Below are 15,368 nucleotides of genomic sequence, written 5' to 3'. Positions count from 1 at the left end.
AAATTTTTATTCACTTTTTCATGAAAAACTTTTATTCAAGGCATGGAGGAGGCAAATTCCCACACTCTGGGGACTCTGGTTGGACCCAAAAGTGTCGAAAAAGGCCACCTTTTCCAAAGGCACAAACACAAGTTGCTTTTACATTAATGGAGGAAAGAAATTTCAATATGTATGCTCACATATATTCGATAACTAGCAGTACAAAAAAAGAATTGGGGGATTCAACCTGTTGATATCAAGTCGTCTGATACAAAGTAACACAAATAATGCATTCTAATGAAAGCATTTACAAATCTAATTCACATTTTCCTGACCCTCCGCTTTAGATTTTGTGCCAAACATGACATTGTCATTGTCTGCATTCTGTATTTCCACTACAGACTCAGTTTTTCTTTTCTTACATAGCACGAAAGAGAAAATAAGCCCAGCAATGGTGATGCCCACCAGTAAACTAACAGCTCCCACAATGACTGGCAGCCATACCGGCTGTGGGGGTGCACACATGGGCATTTGTGTCGTACTGGTGGTGCCAGTGGTGCTTGTGCCGGTGGTGCTTGTGCCGGTGGTGCTTGTGCCGGTGGTGCTTGTGCCGGTGGTGCTTGAACCGGTGGTGGTAGGAGGGATTGCAGTTGTGGTGGTCATAGGTGGATGTGGAACACTGTTGACTTTGGTGAAGATGAAAGGACTCGCCTATTGAAAACAGTAAAAGTGCACCTATTTGTCTGATAGGGACAGTGTTGTACAGTATACCTAGCTTTTAGAACATGATCGGTGTTTGCACAAACCTCTGAGGGACATTGGATCTTGGAGCGATCATATGTGAAGTTGTTATAAGCCCGTTTCTGACCTACAGGCTCCAACTGTTTTCAAGAAAATAACAATTAAGGAAAAACATTCACATACAATTTTGTGACTTTGCCTGATTTTTGCTTACCATGTTATTCCACAGAGCTATGGCCATTTCAGCATGAGCTCGCTCACTGATGTGAAAACAGTCCAAAGAGAAGAAACTGGTGTCTGCATGCCCCTCCTTATCCAGAAAAAAAGTTATTCATATATATATTTTTTAAATACTTCATTCATTCAAATATGTATTTAACTCATTCAGTCCCACAGATGTAGCTTTACGTTTTTACAAACCCAAACGCCCAATGCCAACAGCATATTTATTTTTTGAAGTGATGGTGCAACTCTCCACTAATGGATGTCACATCTTAGCAATTTTAATCCATACAAACGACCACAAAGTGGCAGAAGTGTGTTGGTACGGTATTGTTTACGTTGTGGCATAGTTAAGATATTTAAGCTGTCACAAAAGCAAAAAAATATTTGTGTCAAAGTGGAACTTAAGCTTGACATGTATCTTTTCAAAAAAATCAGAACAGAATAAGGTTCTGATGGAAACAATATTTTTTGGTAGGCTCCATGTTCCTAAAGCCATAAAACAATATTCTGTGTGCCTTGAAATATAGGTCAAAATCATCTAAAACAGCCGACACAGAAGTTTTTTTTTTACTTACGCCAATGTAAGGGATGAAGGAACTGTGTAAAAATGGCTGAAGAACAACAGCAAAGTCGTCTTTTAAATCATAGCGAGATCCAGAAATAAGATTATGGATTTCAGCCTAAAGGGAAACAAAAAAAGATATAAAAAAAATATTTCAAAAAATGTAAAAATAAACCTAACATTTGAGGTTTTTATTCACCTGGTATTCATGATTAATCCGTTTAATCTCTTCCAACTCTGGGGAGTTTTCAGTTGGGTTGATAACACAAGGACAGCTGATTCTGAGGAAACAAGGAAAAAATACTCCAGATTTTGCTGTTGAATAGCAAACGTCAGGAGACAAGACAGGTCAAGTCAAGTCAAAAGTTAACATTTTTGAGTCCTGTACTTTTTTATTTTTAAATTTTGACCATCATCCACAATCCCTATGCGACACAAGAACACATTTGAAAGAAAAGTTAGGATGAGCTAGCTAACAATGCACATCATTGGGAGGTACCGCTAACAACGTTTTATGGTTTCATATCCAAGCTGTGATCATGATAACATGTAATACATACAGTATATTGCCATATTTTGATTTTGATTTAAAACATTACCAAAGCCTATTTCCGAGGTGCGTTGATTTCACATACTAACCCAGGAGCTTACACTACTTTCATAAAAACAACACACAGATACAGCGACAACACTTACGATGTCCGCTCTCATTGGGATAGCTGTGTCTTCCAGCACAAGACGTGTGCTGCAGCTCTCAGGTAAAAAATACTGACGGCAAACAAGCATCTTGTTGAGTCTTTGTAGTGGAATAGAGAAGAACTAGGGATCCACTCTTCCGTCTGTGAATGACGCTGAGAGGAGCGATTAGGGGGGGCATTGTGTTTGTCCGTGAGGTAAACATATTTTTTTCGTTTTCGTATTATCTACAATAATATCATTGTAGCTTGGTTAATATTCAAGTCGGTTGTGTATGAAACACTATAAAATAGGCAGGACCCAATGACATGCATTGCTAGCTAGCTCATACTAACTTGCTTTCTCTCATTAAGGGAAATAAATGTATTTGTGCACAATAGGACTTTATGCAACACACTGAAAATCCCAAGTGTTTTTAAGTCATCAGACAAAAGTTTGTTTCAAGTCCTGAGTCTAGTTGCATGTCTTTGATCATATGGTCAAGTTGAGTCCAAAGTCATCAAATCTGACTGGAGTCCGAGTTGCGTGAGCAAACCTTTGCAAAAGAGAGCATCCAAGAGTGTTTTTCTTCACTTCTTTTAATGTGTCCATCTGCATGATCTCCACCAGGTTGACCAACATCCTTGGAACCTGAAAACAGAACAGAAAAAGGTGGACAGATGTTATATTTAGTAACAGTCTTACAGCAGATGAATGAATTTGCTGTGGGTGCAACTCACCTCTTTGTAAAGTTTGTCCAAAGCAAGCATCAGGTTGCGACTATAATTCTTGGGGGACAGATTATTCTGCGGAAAATGCAAAGTAGGATGGGTGAAACAGTTGTATTAGACTTCCTCAAATAGCGGTTGTCCTTGTAAGGAGCCATGCCTCAATTAGTTGCATAAAATTAAAAAGATGGAGCTAAGAATGCACGTAATGGGGGGAAAAAAATCCACCTATAAAGTTCACTGTATAGCCACTGAAACTATTATAAGAAAAATGCAGATAGACACATGGAAATATGGACACACATTACACAGTGGAGCATACACAAATTGAACACTTTGAGAACCACTGGTATGTGTATGTTATGTGTTATATAATGTAATGTAATGTCGAGTGGACTCTAATTATAAAAGCATATTTAGAAGGTCGTAAAAATTTCCTATGGTCCAACTACAAAAATATTCAATTCATTAATCAGCAAACCTACTTTCAATCCTACAATCAAATTTGGGTCTGGAACCATTTAATCGTGATAAGTTCATGTTCGTACTGAGCTCAGAGCTTATTTACCCGAGTCTGCGATTTTGAGGAGATCTGCTATTTCAAATATCACTCCTGCGAGACACTTACTTGGTCAGTGCAATAGTAGCAGAGGTCCTTTCCTCCTACAAATATCGTCAAAAGCTTCCAGTCCTCGTCAAAGTTCACCTCCTGTATGAACACATGCATGTTTACGTTCCAACACCATACGGCATCTCATGGGGACAGAGCTCTCACCTTGTGTTTTTTCATGGCAGTGATGAGATTTTTGATCTGTTCTAGGATGTCCCTGTGACGGAATGGATATTGTAAAGCAGAGACCACATACTGTATATTGCAGTGACAAAGATATCCCCCCCCAAAAAAAAAATTACTGGAGCATCTAAATCATCATCAGCATCGAAAAAGTTTTGGACCCCTTTCATATTCCCTGTAGAGAAATCAATCATCCAATGTTAGTACGTACAAGGTCATAGCTCCGTCCACAGCCATGTTGAAGCCCTTCTGGAACGACCCCTGACCTTTAGAGAAGCCTTTGAGGGCCGTGTTGAACTTCCTTAAGATGTCTGGAAAGGTGCAAGGAAGAAACAGAGTGAAATAAAGTAAACAGTCGCCATGTCACTTGGTGTTTTCTGATAACGTACTGGGTAGTGTGGTGACAGTGTCCAGAGCGCGGTCCCCTCCGATGCTGGAAGAAATTTGGTCAATTGTCAAGTTATGTGAGGTCTATCATTCAGCATCCATGGTGTGGTTTACCTCCAGGATACTCCTTTATATTCTCTACTGAGTTCTAATAGGTTCCTGGCCTTCGCACCGGTGCCTGCCTGAAAGGCGTAGAGATGATACAGGTGGACAAAAAAGCTGCGGTTAGGCCAAATATCATCCATCAATTCTACATAAAAAAGTCAAACATTGGAACTCAGGGTAGGCTAATGAGATAAGAGACACGAATAAATGGTTAACATTCATTCATTCATTTTCTACCACTTATCCTCACGAAGGTCGCGATGGTACTGGAGCCTATTCCAGCTGTCTTCGGGTAAGAGGCGGGGTACACCCTAATGGTGGCCAGCCAATCACAGAGCACATATAGACAAACAACCATTCACACTCACATTCATACCTATGGACAATTTGGAGTGGCCAATTAACCTAGCATGTTTTTGGAATGTGGGAGGAAACCGGAGTACCCGGAGAAAACCCACGCATGCACGGGGAGAACATGCAAACTCCACACCTATCTGTGAGGCCTTCACGCTAACCACTCATCCGCCGTGCAGCCTAAATGGTTAACATCATCAAGTTTATTGTTCGTTTACATGTAGACTAAGGGTGTGGAAAATAATCGATATTAATCGGTACATTGATGCGCATGCGCGCAATGCGAGTCCATGCTGTTTTACTAGTAGTTGTATGTGCCTCACGGCTTCCGTCCATATTCAATACAAAACACGAAATAATGATGGTGCATTCATTGCAATCCTTGCATCGGATTTTAGCGATAGCCACAAACGCATTGCGATGAATCTAGATTTCACCCGTCAATTGCATATATACCCAGTGAATGATCACAATGCATATTGATTATTTTCCACCCACTTAGTCTTAATTTGAACTAAATGATTATTGCATTGTATCGTATTGTATCGCATCGTGAAGAGTGTGAATCGTATTGCATGTAAATTCCATGTAAGTATCGTATCGCTGGCAGTGCATTGGAGATGTGTATCGAATGGTCCTCAGTGCTAAGATTCACACCCCTAATATAGACATGTGGCTGCTGACACTTTCGAGAACAAAAAGGATTCCAATACGGAGCTGCATTCTTGCAAAAAACTAAACACGCCACCTACTGTTATGGAGTCTCCCACTGCTGCCACCACCTTGATGTCTGCTGGTCTCAGCTCGTGAACTATAAGGCGTAAGAGAACCTTGTTGAGCCTCCTTGTGAACTCTGGTAGTGTTTATTTTATCATGCAGTGATATGATGCAGCTCACCTGATGTTGGCACAGAGTCAGACGGGGAAAGGTCCACACAGGAGAAGTCACTTCCCCAGTTCTGGGGGGAAAGAAAACATCACTACACAATAAACTATATCGTCTTTCTCTTTGGGCTTTTCCCTTCAGGGGTCGTCACAGCAAATCAATCTCCGTCATCCAACCCTGTCTTCTGCATCTGTCTCTCTCATGTCCTCCTTCACTACATCCATAAACCTCCTCTTTGGTCTTCCTCTACGCCTCCTACCTGGCAGCATCCTTCTACCAATATATTGACTATCTCTCCTCTGGACAAGTCCCAACCATCTCAGTCTGGCCGATAACTGACTTTATCTCCAAGGCCTCTAATGTGTAATGTCCCTCTGATGTACTCCTTCCTGATCCTATCCATCCTGGTCACTCCCACTGCCAAACCATCACAATTGCACTTGAACTTATTGTACGACACATGTGACATGGTGGCCTCTTTACAGTTTGCAAAGTGATTATGATTAATAACTGGCATGAGGAGCAATTGTGTTTGTGGGCTTTGACTTTGTGGATTATTTGTGGCCATTTTGTTTCCATGTGTGTTCCACAGAGGGTGATGCTGATGGGGATGTCATACATCTTTATGTGAAAAAATCTGAACTATCCCTTTATGAGGACTCTACGATGTATGTATACTATAATATAGTATGTGATTCTTACTGTATTTGGTGCTGGTGTTGGTGAAGGACCGACATATGTGTAATTGCTGTTGCGATATGTCCGGATGTATGGTGAAGTCTGTAAACAAAGTGGGAAACATAATTAATTGAACATCACACATTGGCACTGTATCACAAGAAGTCATTAACCTTCATTCGAGAGACTGTTTTACCTTGCTCGGACATTTCAGCTCAATATCTGTGGAAAAATCCTGGATGGTCGTCTTATTTCCCAGAGGTTCCAGCTGGAAAACAGGTGCTACTGAATTGTAGTGTAATGGAAATGGACATATACAAACTGAAGTCAGCTAAAAAGGGATGAAAAAGGGTATTGGTCCCTACCATGTTGTTCCACAGGGAGCGAGCCATCTGAGTCTGGGCCCTCTGACTCAGGTGAAAACAGTCGGCACTGAAGAATGAACGATCAGGGCGGCCATCCTGTATTTGAACATTGGGTCCTGACCGTGAAATATTGTACACATAAGCCATATTTAAACATGTATGTACTGTTACTGACCGGTAGTCTGGGAACGATGACCTCTCTTAAAAAAGGCTGGATGACTACAGTGAAGTCCGGGCGAGTGTCGTAACGGTTTGACTCGACAAGTTCACTCAGTACCAGCTGGACGAGAGAGGACATAGCCGTTATTTAGTGACATCCAGTGGTATCATTAGGCCTATTTTAGGGGGGCTACGCGGGCAAAAGCAGGTTCTTGTTCATTATTTGTTTTTTTTTGGTTTTTTTTTAATGTCTACTACATTCATTCATATCCTGTGCATCTCCAGGGGGCTAAGCCCCGCCCTGTCCTCAGAACCTAGTGACGCCCCTGGTGACATCTCTTTGTAGCTTCTATACCAAGGGAGTATTTTGGAAAGCAAAACATGTAGTTACGCTAATGAGTTACATATACACAGTCTATACATATAAAAACCTGCACCTCTGTAATCCAGATGAAAAAGAATATTAGTATGAACTTCGGTTTTTGCTCTTTTTTCACCCATTTTTGCTGTTGTTTTTATTTTCTAAATCTTTCTGCTTTTTAAATCTTTGTGATAATATGACTTCATTCCAATAGTATCTTCACTTAATTTCCATAATATTACATTTTACCCAACCTTTCATTCCAAAAATTACAGCTTTATTTTCTTTTGGTTGGTTCTCATATGACAAAAAAACCCCACAATTTTTCTTTAATATTTAAACGCTAGTAAAATGCCATCTTTCCTCATAATACTACAAGTTTCTTGTCAAATTACTACCCTTATCTTGTGAGTATATGACTTGACTTTGTTCTCATAAAATTGCAGCCGTTTAAAAAAAAAAAAAATCCAAGTATTTTAACTTTTTTATTTAAAATTGTCTTGGCATACTTTTGACTTTATTCTTATAACCTTTTCCACAACCTAATATTCCAAAATTAGAACTTTATTAATTGTTTTGTTTCTACTCAAATTAATTTTTTCCTCATAATATTGGGACATTATTCTCATAAAACTGTGCATTTTGACTCCATTCTTGTAAAATTACTGATTTTTCAATTTTTTCTTGTTAAATTATATTTTTCAAATGTGCAGTAGAAAGCTGTAAATGGCCCCCAGGGCCGCAATTTACCTCTGTTGTGTACTTCCCGGTCTGTATTACCTGATATTTCTTGTTGAACTTCTCCAGCTTTTCCACAGCTGTAGACGAGGGCATTGGTAAGACAACACATGCACACAAAATCCTAGAAAAGGTGAGATAACGTTGAATTAGTAAGACAAAATGATATTGGAGCCTACATTGACGTGTGAAGTACTATCACTTTTGGTACTTTTTTTTTGCTAGGTGCTAACTTTAGTCCAAACGCCACCAAGTCGGTCTCAAATTCAGAGACAGGTTAGCAACAAATAGCAGGACTATTCTAATTTTTTTCAGGAATTCTTTTTGATACTATTCCTTTGAAGTCCACTTTTACATACTGTGTCTTTAACTTTGTGTACTCACTCAACCAGCCAGGTTGGGCATTTCAGTGAAGCGTCCGTGTGCATTTCTCTCAGGGGCGTGATGTGGATGGGTTCTACCAAGTTGACCAGAGCACGGGGTACCTGGCAGAGACGAGCACCGCCTTTGTAAACACACGACCATGCTAGTACACCGAGACAGAAACGGTCCTGCTGTTTTTGCTTTACCTCTTTGTGTAGATAATCCAGACCTTCTTTGATCCTTTTCACATAATTCTCCACAGAGTACTGTAGCTGTACAGGACAAAAGAATGAAATATGGAAATGTTCCTTTCGGCTCCTTATAGGCCATATTTGCCAGTTGGCACTCACAGAATTGTAGCAGTGTTCACAGATGTCATTTCCACCTATAAAGACAGTGATCACCTTCCAGTCCGACTCAAAGTTGATCCTCTGCATGGAAGAAGAATACCGTTGGAGTATTCATTGTTTAACATCATTGCCATTCAGTGATGGGACTTTTTCATATTCGTCCACATTAAAGTAGACCAAGTAGCGTGAATCCTGACACTCACAATGTTAAAAGAACCCTTTGAATCCATTACAAAAAGTCCTGGATATAGATGGTGATCCCTATCACCCCCCCCCAAAAAATTAGTCAGTTGTTCCAGATCCCATTTCTGACAATTTCTGGAAATTTCATCCAAATACATTTTGAATTTGAAGTTATTTTGAACACGGAAAAAACAACCTCGCCCCCAAAATTTAATCAGTTGTTCCAGACCCAATTCCCGACAATTCTTGAAAATTTCATCCAAATACATTCTGAAATTTTAAGTTATTTTGAAAAAAAAATACATAATCATACGGCTTTAAGAGGAAAATAGATGGGAAAAATGTCAGCTTGTTCACTTCAAAGAGCTGACTGGGTGCAATCCTTCACTTCAAAGGTTTCTCATTTTCATCCAAAACAAGAAAAAAAACTTCCTTATTCCTATCATCAATTTCTTACATTTTTTTTTCCATTTCAAGAATATTTTATTAACAGACTAAGAATGTGCGGGATGGCGTACTCACAGAGTCATTCTTCATCCTGGCCACCAGGGTGCGCACTTGAGTTGGCAGGTCCCTATTTAAACACACACATTCATTCATTCATTTTGTATAGCTTATCCTCATGGGGGTCATGGGCGCGTTGGAGCCTATCCCAGCTGTCTTCGTATTGCATGATAATAATAGCAATCAATCACATGAGTATCGGAAAGGACTTACTGGCTTTTTGCTCCGGCAACAGCCTGGTTGAGAAAAGCCTGATGTGTGTGCTGTTTCCCCTTTCCAACAGAGTAGCCCGTCACATTGGGATTAAAATGCTTCAAGATATCTATGATGACATTCAAAACAAGGAATTCATACACTGTGTATTTTTTTTCCAAAATCTAATAAATGTCCAAAACGACTCACTGGGCAGAGTTGTTATATTTGTGAGGTTTCCATCGCCGCCAATACTAGAGACGAGATTAAAACGTGAAGTTACATTTGCGGCCAAAAGAGGATAAAATGTGTTGAGCAAAGCAAAGTTTTAGGCACCTACCTCCATGATAATCCTCTGTACTGAGTCAAGACATCCAGAATGTTGGTTGGGCTCGATGCGATGCCGTTTCCTGCCTGAAAACAGACCACCAACGTAAGTGTAGTTATGTAGGAGGTATGCAGTCCCTTTATGATCACCTTTACTGACCGTTAGAGAGTCTCCCACGGCAGCAACCACTCTGATATCTCCTGGTCTGAGTTCATGCACTGATAAAAAAAAACATCAAAGTAACAACAAGACAGCATATATGGGATTTGTTTATATCTAATTAACATATCAGGGATGGCCAACATGTGGACATTTGCGGCCCACAGTTTTTTTTTTATTAGCCCATGACATTATCATCATCATTTCACAAGAAAACATGGAAAAATCAGGAGTGTGTTTAAAAGAATAAAGTCAAAATACTAGAGAAAACAGTTATAATTATAATTATGATGAAAAATGACATCATTTTAGTAGCATAGAGTTGGAATATTCAAGAAAAGAGACGTTCAAGTAGTAATATGGATACAAACCAAACAAAATTGTAATCAGTTTGTGGAAAAAGTTATGTTACAACAGTAAAGTCCAAATATTATGGGAATAAAAGTCAGAATTACCAGAAGAAAAATTACAAGAAGATGAAATAGTTGGAAAATTGTAATAAAAACTGAGAATTAATGTCACAATTTTATATTCTATTTTTAAAAGTTGCAATTCATTAGTAACAAAAACAAAACTGGTTGGAAAATGAGTTATAATTACTGGAATAAGGTCATAATTTGATGAGAAGAAAAAGCACAAATATTTAAAAAGAAAGTAAATTTAAAAAAAGAACAAACTTTATGCTGGTAGGTGAGAAATACACACAACATCTTAGCATATCTTACAAAATATCAAATCCTTATTTTGTTATCTTCCATTTCTCTAACAAAATACGCTGCATTCACTTACCTGAAGTGGGTGTGGAGTCAGAGGGGCCGACATGGTCGCAGTGTAGCTGTGTGCCGGTCGTCTGAGCAGACACACACAGCACAGCCACACTCAGGACTAAATAAGATGCGCACAATGCTGCAACAGGTCTCATTTTGGCTTCAAGTCACTCAGACTCTCACTCACTGGGTGGAAGAGAGGAGAGGCACTGCTGGTGTGATTTGTAGGGGAGTTCCACTCCGTCCTTACAAAGGGACGGTCCTTTGAAGGGTTGAAAGGACAGTTAGTTGGCTTTTAAGTACTTAAAAGGGGAGAGGGGTTGACAGGTATTTAAGGTAAAAGTAGAATTGTCCATTAATTTTGCTTTGTGTTAAACAAAGGTGCTACATAAATACAAGCAATTATTATAATACTAGTATAGTATAAACACACTACACTCAAAAAATGGTTAGCCTCAACAAAAAAAATCAACGCAACAGTTTCCATTAGTCTTTCTTAGTTACGACAACTTAATTTGAAATTGCTTTGAACCAACAAACAATATTGCATTGCACAAATTAGCTTTTCCTCTTCACTCAAAGCTTATTTTAAGTAATGCTTACTGAATAATTGTTGTCATAGGGACAAGTTTTCAAGTTCGTAACTCAAAGAAATATGTTAAGTCAACTGACTTAATCATTTTATTCAAAGTAGTTTAATTTTTTGTCTACTTAATTATAACAATGCACACAACTTGTTAAGTAGCAGTAACTTAATATATATATACAATATATATATGTGTGTGTGTGTGTGTGTATATATATTATATTACCAAGCTAATTTTATTAAGTCATGGCAACCTGAATTTTGTTTTAAGCTTACCAACAATCAAATTTGAGTGTATATGACATTCTAAATTAAGTTCATGTAATAGCCAACATTATTATTTGAACATAACTTAAAAAATAAAGTTAGCAACTGGGAAAGTTTATCTAAATCAATTAATTGCATTTTTTACATTGCATTCATGTATAAAATCAAGTGGTGTCAACAGATACTCTGAATTACTTTTTAGAGTGTATAGGTACTCACCACAGTCGGGCATTGCAATGTGATGACGTCTCCATTGTCGTCTGTGTTGCGGTTGCCACTTGTAGGCTGCAACTGAAAGACATTTTCCAGACAACAATGACTCGGTGTGTGTAAAGAAATCAAATCGGAAGACAAAAAAAAAACAACATTTGTCCTCACCAGGTTTGTCCACAACTGCACTGTCAGTTTATCAATTTCATGTGACGCTTGGGACCCGGAGAGAGACCTCCCAATCTGGACAGAGGACACCAACCACATTGTACAGCTCAGTTTCAATATAGTCATTTCTGAGCACAAAATATGAGCACAAAATATGTTCATGTCTCAAAGGAAGTTGTGTGCTGACTCACATGAGTAGACGTGAGTTGTGCGATGAGAGGTTTATCCTGCAGTATGACCGTGAAGTCGTCCCTGTCACTGTACCAGTGCTTCTTGACTAGGAGCTCATCCAAAGACGCCTGCTCAATGGCATCATGTCAGAAGGGAAAATCAACCTCGCTAGTCAAGCGGTTTGAGTCGTCGGAATTGTGTTGTTAGACCAGGGGTGTCCAAACATTTTTTCCACATGTAGATATGTTAAGACGTTCAGCTTTGTGATATAGGGAGTAAAAGCGGATTGTTGGTATGAACTTTGCTCATTTATTTCCCCCATTTGCCAAGTCTCTTCTGAAATAATCTTGATAAATTCTCATTTTTCATTCCTATAATATTTTGACTTTATTCTCAAATATAACTTATTCCCAATTTAATTTTCAAATAATTACAACTTTGTTTTTTGTTTTCATTGTATTTTTTCTGTAAAATTGGAATTGTATGCTGCTTAAATTTTTTCCCCCTCATAATACAAGTTTATTCTTGAAATTTGCAACTTATTTTGCTCGTCAGAACATTCCTACAATTTCCACTTTCTTATTGTACATTTTTTCTCCTAATTATGTCTATAGTAGATGCTAAAAGAGTGGCAGTTTGCCCTGGAAAGGAGAGGAATGAAGATTAGCCGCAGCAAGACGGAGTATATGTGTGTGAATGAGAGGGAGAAGGAAGAGTGAGGTTACATGGAGAAGAGATGGAGAAATGGTGGAGAAGTACTTGGGGTCAACAGTTCAGGACAATGTGGAGATTGTGAAAAGGAGATGAAGAAGTGTGTGCAGGCGGGATGGAACTGGTGGAGAAAAGTGTCAGGCGTGATGCCTGACACAGGCGTCATGCCTGACACAAACTAGTGTCCTGCGGGCCACATTTGGCCCCTGTACTAAATGAAGAATGGCAACAAACCTGCAGACCAGCGGTCAGCATGGCCTTCTGAATTCTAACCTCCCCCTGTTGATTTAGTTCCAAACATGGACAAGATCTGTGAAGAAAAAACACACCCACTCATCAAATGTGAGTAAATGTGAGTATAACCTATAAATCATCATTTATAGCCTAATCATGTATGTTGAATATTAAATAACAAGTCAGTACTTGCTCTGCAACGTATCAAGCTCTCCATCCCATAATGCAATGCTGACAATGGTCCGCTTTAGCTGCAGCACAAACGGACACAGATATCAGTCAGATACCAAATAGATATCAACACTGATTGAAAATTATTTTACAAACCTGAGCATGCAGCAACTGGAGGGCAGCATCCACCTCCCTGACGGTTGATCTGATAACAGACTGAAAGTGCAAGAACAAAGCCAACGTGAACCTTCTCTTTATCTGTCAAGAGTCAGCACAATCAGGATCAGTGCTGCAGGTTTTATGGCACGGTTTGCACAAAGTCTCTGTAAAAAGACAGGTTGGAAATACCTGATATGGACAAAAATATCGGGACATCTGGCCATTATGTGGGATTGAATTTGCCATATCTCTCACTTAATCATTTTCAAGCATAGAAATGGCAACTCAAATATATGGCATTGAGAAGACATTCGTTGTGATGGTATGTTGTGTTTTACACTGGTGAGACACACAAGCACCAGACTTTATCGCAGTAACAACAAGCCTTTGATCTCACAACGGGCACAATAATCCATGACATGAGCTACTGTTGTTGGAACATCACTTTCTGCCCCCCCTTCCACTCAGCTACCATACAACACATTTACTGCAACACACACAAACATGAGTCTTATTTATGACTTGTCTATTATTATGTATAATATATTCGATAATATAAGTGTAAGGGTGACTGTAGGGATGTTATTTCATATCTAGAGGGCTCTAATAATGTTAATGTGGTTTCTTCTCTGGACTCAAATTTTAAATATACTGCCGTAACATTTTTTATAAACAGTACTACACATACATGGTCATAGAGTAAACACGTCATGTGATCATACTTCATACACAAGAGACACTCGTCTGGTGTGGACTGTTTACCTTCTGATTGTCACATGCACACATCTGATCCATTTGAACAAAAACAACCACCAGCTTCCAAGAATGCTGAAATATAGAGAATATTAGATATAATATAATTATTTTGACCATTGAAACAGAGCACGAATTGATGTAAATACACCAAGTATGAATTGACAAGAGCACTTATTGTACATACCTGACTGCTGTGGATGTGGCTCGGTACCTCTTTTGCTTGCTCCAGAAGTGTGCTACAAGCAGAACGTGTTAGCTAAAGATGTCACTTAAGAATTGTTAGCCATATATTTACCTGTGTACGCCGTAATGAGGGGCATTACTGTATGTCTCTCCTGAGTAGGAACTCATCAATGTGGGATTGAACATGCTCATCAGCTCTGATGGAGGGACAACAACTTGAATAACCAGGTACCTAATGCATTACTGTTTGAAAGTCATTGACTCAATTTAACTGTAAAAATATTGTATATAAGTGGTTCTCAACTGGTCAAATTGGGCCCAATTGTGACCAATCACAGCAAGGAGTGGGCATGTCTGGAGGCGGAGCGTGGGTGGAATAAATTAAAACAGACCGTTTTGAGAGGAAGCACAAATCAAAGGAAGTACAGTTGGAATAGGTGCAGATTCTGGAAGATCTAGAAAGTTTTCTGTGTGTAACTGCTCTACAGGAGACCAAAACTCAATACAAAGGGTTGAAAAATTAGCAAAATAGGTCCCCTTTAAGCTTTTTAGTTCAAACTGTATTATATTATAATGCAAAACTAAACAAAAGCTATCATAAAACAAAATGAAGTCTTCATAATAATATGTAGTCTATGGACCCGGTGAACATAAAATGGTTTAAATAAATATATAAATGTTAAAAATATCACCTTGGAGTCTTGACGCCACAGTGGACAACTCGCTGCTGCAGGGAAAAGAAAATGCTAAGTATTTTCAAAGTGTCTGACAAGAAATGACGACTGAATAAAGCTCACCTGTGCATGTGTAGTCCAATAGAGGCTAAAACCGCCACATCTGCAGGCTTGACACCATTTACTGGACAAAAACAACACCAATGATGCCATATATAAAAAAGTTGAATGCCCAAAGAGTGATACCATTTGGAGGTCAATGTGCCAAACTGTCTCAAATGTCAAAAGTTGGAGTGAAAACCATTGTGATGACAAAGGAGTGGTTTTACTTTATTCTAGTTTTATTTAACTTCTTTGTATTACATCCAGAAATGACAAAATGTTGCCTAAAACATAAAAAAAGCCCATAAAAAGCAGTGTATTGCATGTATAATATGCTCCAAGACATACCATTCAGAGGGGGTGACTGAGAGTGGAGCATCTGATCACAAGGCAGC

General features: G+C 38.9%; 1 protein-coding gene across 1 annotated transcript; it reads right to left on the bottom strand.

Moving 5' to 3' along the window:
• Nucleotides 1-185: 185 nt before the first annotated feature.
• On the bottom strand, nucleotides 186-15,368 carry LOC131107522 (phospholipase B1, membrane-associated-like). Its single transcript, XM_078799252.1, has 42 exons — nucleotides 15,322-15,368; nucleotides 14,995-15,055; nucleotides 14,890-14,924; nucleotides 14,310-14,394; nucleotides 14,199-14,250; nucleotides 14,021-14,086; nucleotides 13,256-13,357; nucleotides 13,118-13,179; nucleotides 12,929-13,004; nucleotides 11,976-12,129; nucleotides 11,813-11,940; nucleotides 11,654-11,725; nucleotides 10,769-10,843; nucleotides 10,604-10,664; nucleotides 9,815-9,873; nucleotides 9,668-9,741; nucleotides 9,538-9,581; nucleotides 9,349-9,457; nucleotides 9,154-9,205; nucleotides 8,449-8,529; nucleotides 8,305-8,370; nucleotides 8,120-8,220; nucleotides 7,778-7,859; nucleotides 6,653-6,757; nucleotides 6,478-6,573; nucleotides 6,309-6,380; nucleotides 6,137-6,214; nucleotides 5,447-5,507; nucleotides 5,302-5,360; nucleotides 4,205-4,272; nucleotides 4,093-4,136; nucleotides 3,915-4,014; nucleotides 3,686-3,737; nucleotides 3,539-3,619; nucleotides 2,923-2,988; nucleotides 2,739-2,833; nucleotides 1,707-1,788; nucleotides 1,521-1,625; nucleotides 935-1,030; nucleotides 786-860; nucleotides 592-690; nucleotides 186-531 (listed from the first exon to the last, which is right to left on the bottom strand). Exons 1-42 carry the CDS (start codon nucleotides 15,350-15,352, stop codon nucleotides 295-297), a joined length of 3,399 nt encoding a protein of 1,132 aa, XP_078655378.1. The 5' UTR covers nucleotides 15,353-15,368; the 3' UTR covers nucleotides 186-294.

This window comes from Doryrhamphus excisus, linkage group LG19, assembly GCF_037039965.1.
Source record: "Doryrhamphus excisus strain RoL-2023G ecotype Guam linkage group LG19, RoL_Dexc_Guam_v1.1, whole genome shotgun sequence".
Taxonomy (NCBI): Eukaryota; Metazoa; Chordata; class Actinopteri; order Syngnathiformes; family Syngnathidae; genus Doryrhamphus; species Doryrhamphus excisus.
Note: the sequence above shows the minus strand (reverse complement) of the source record. Positions and strands in the feature narration are given on the sequence as shown.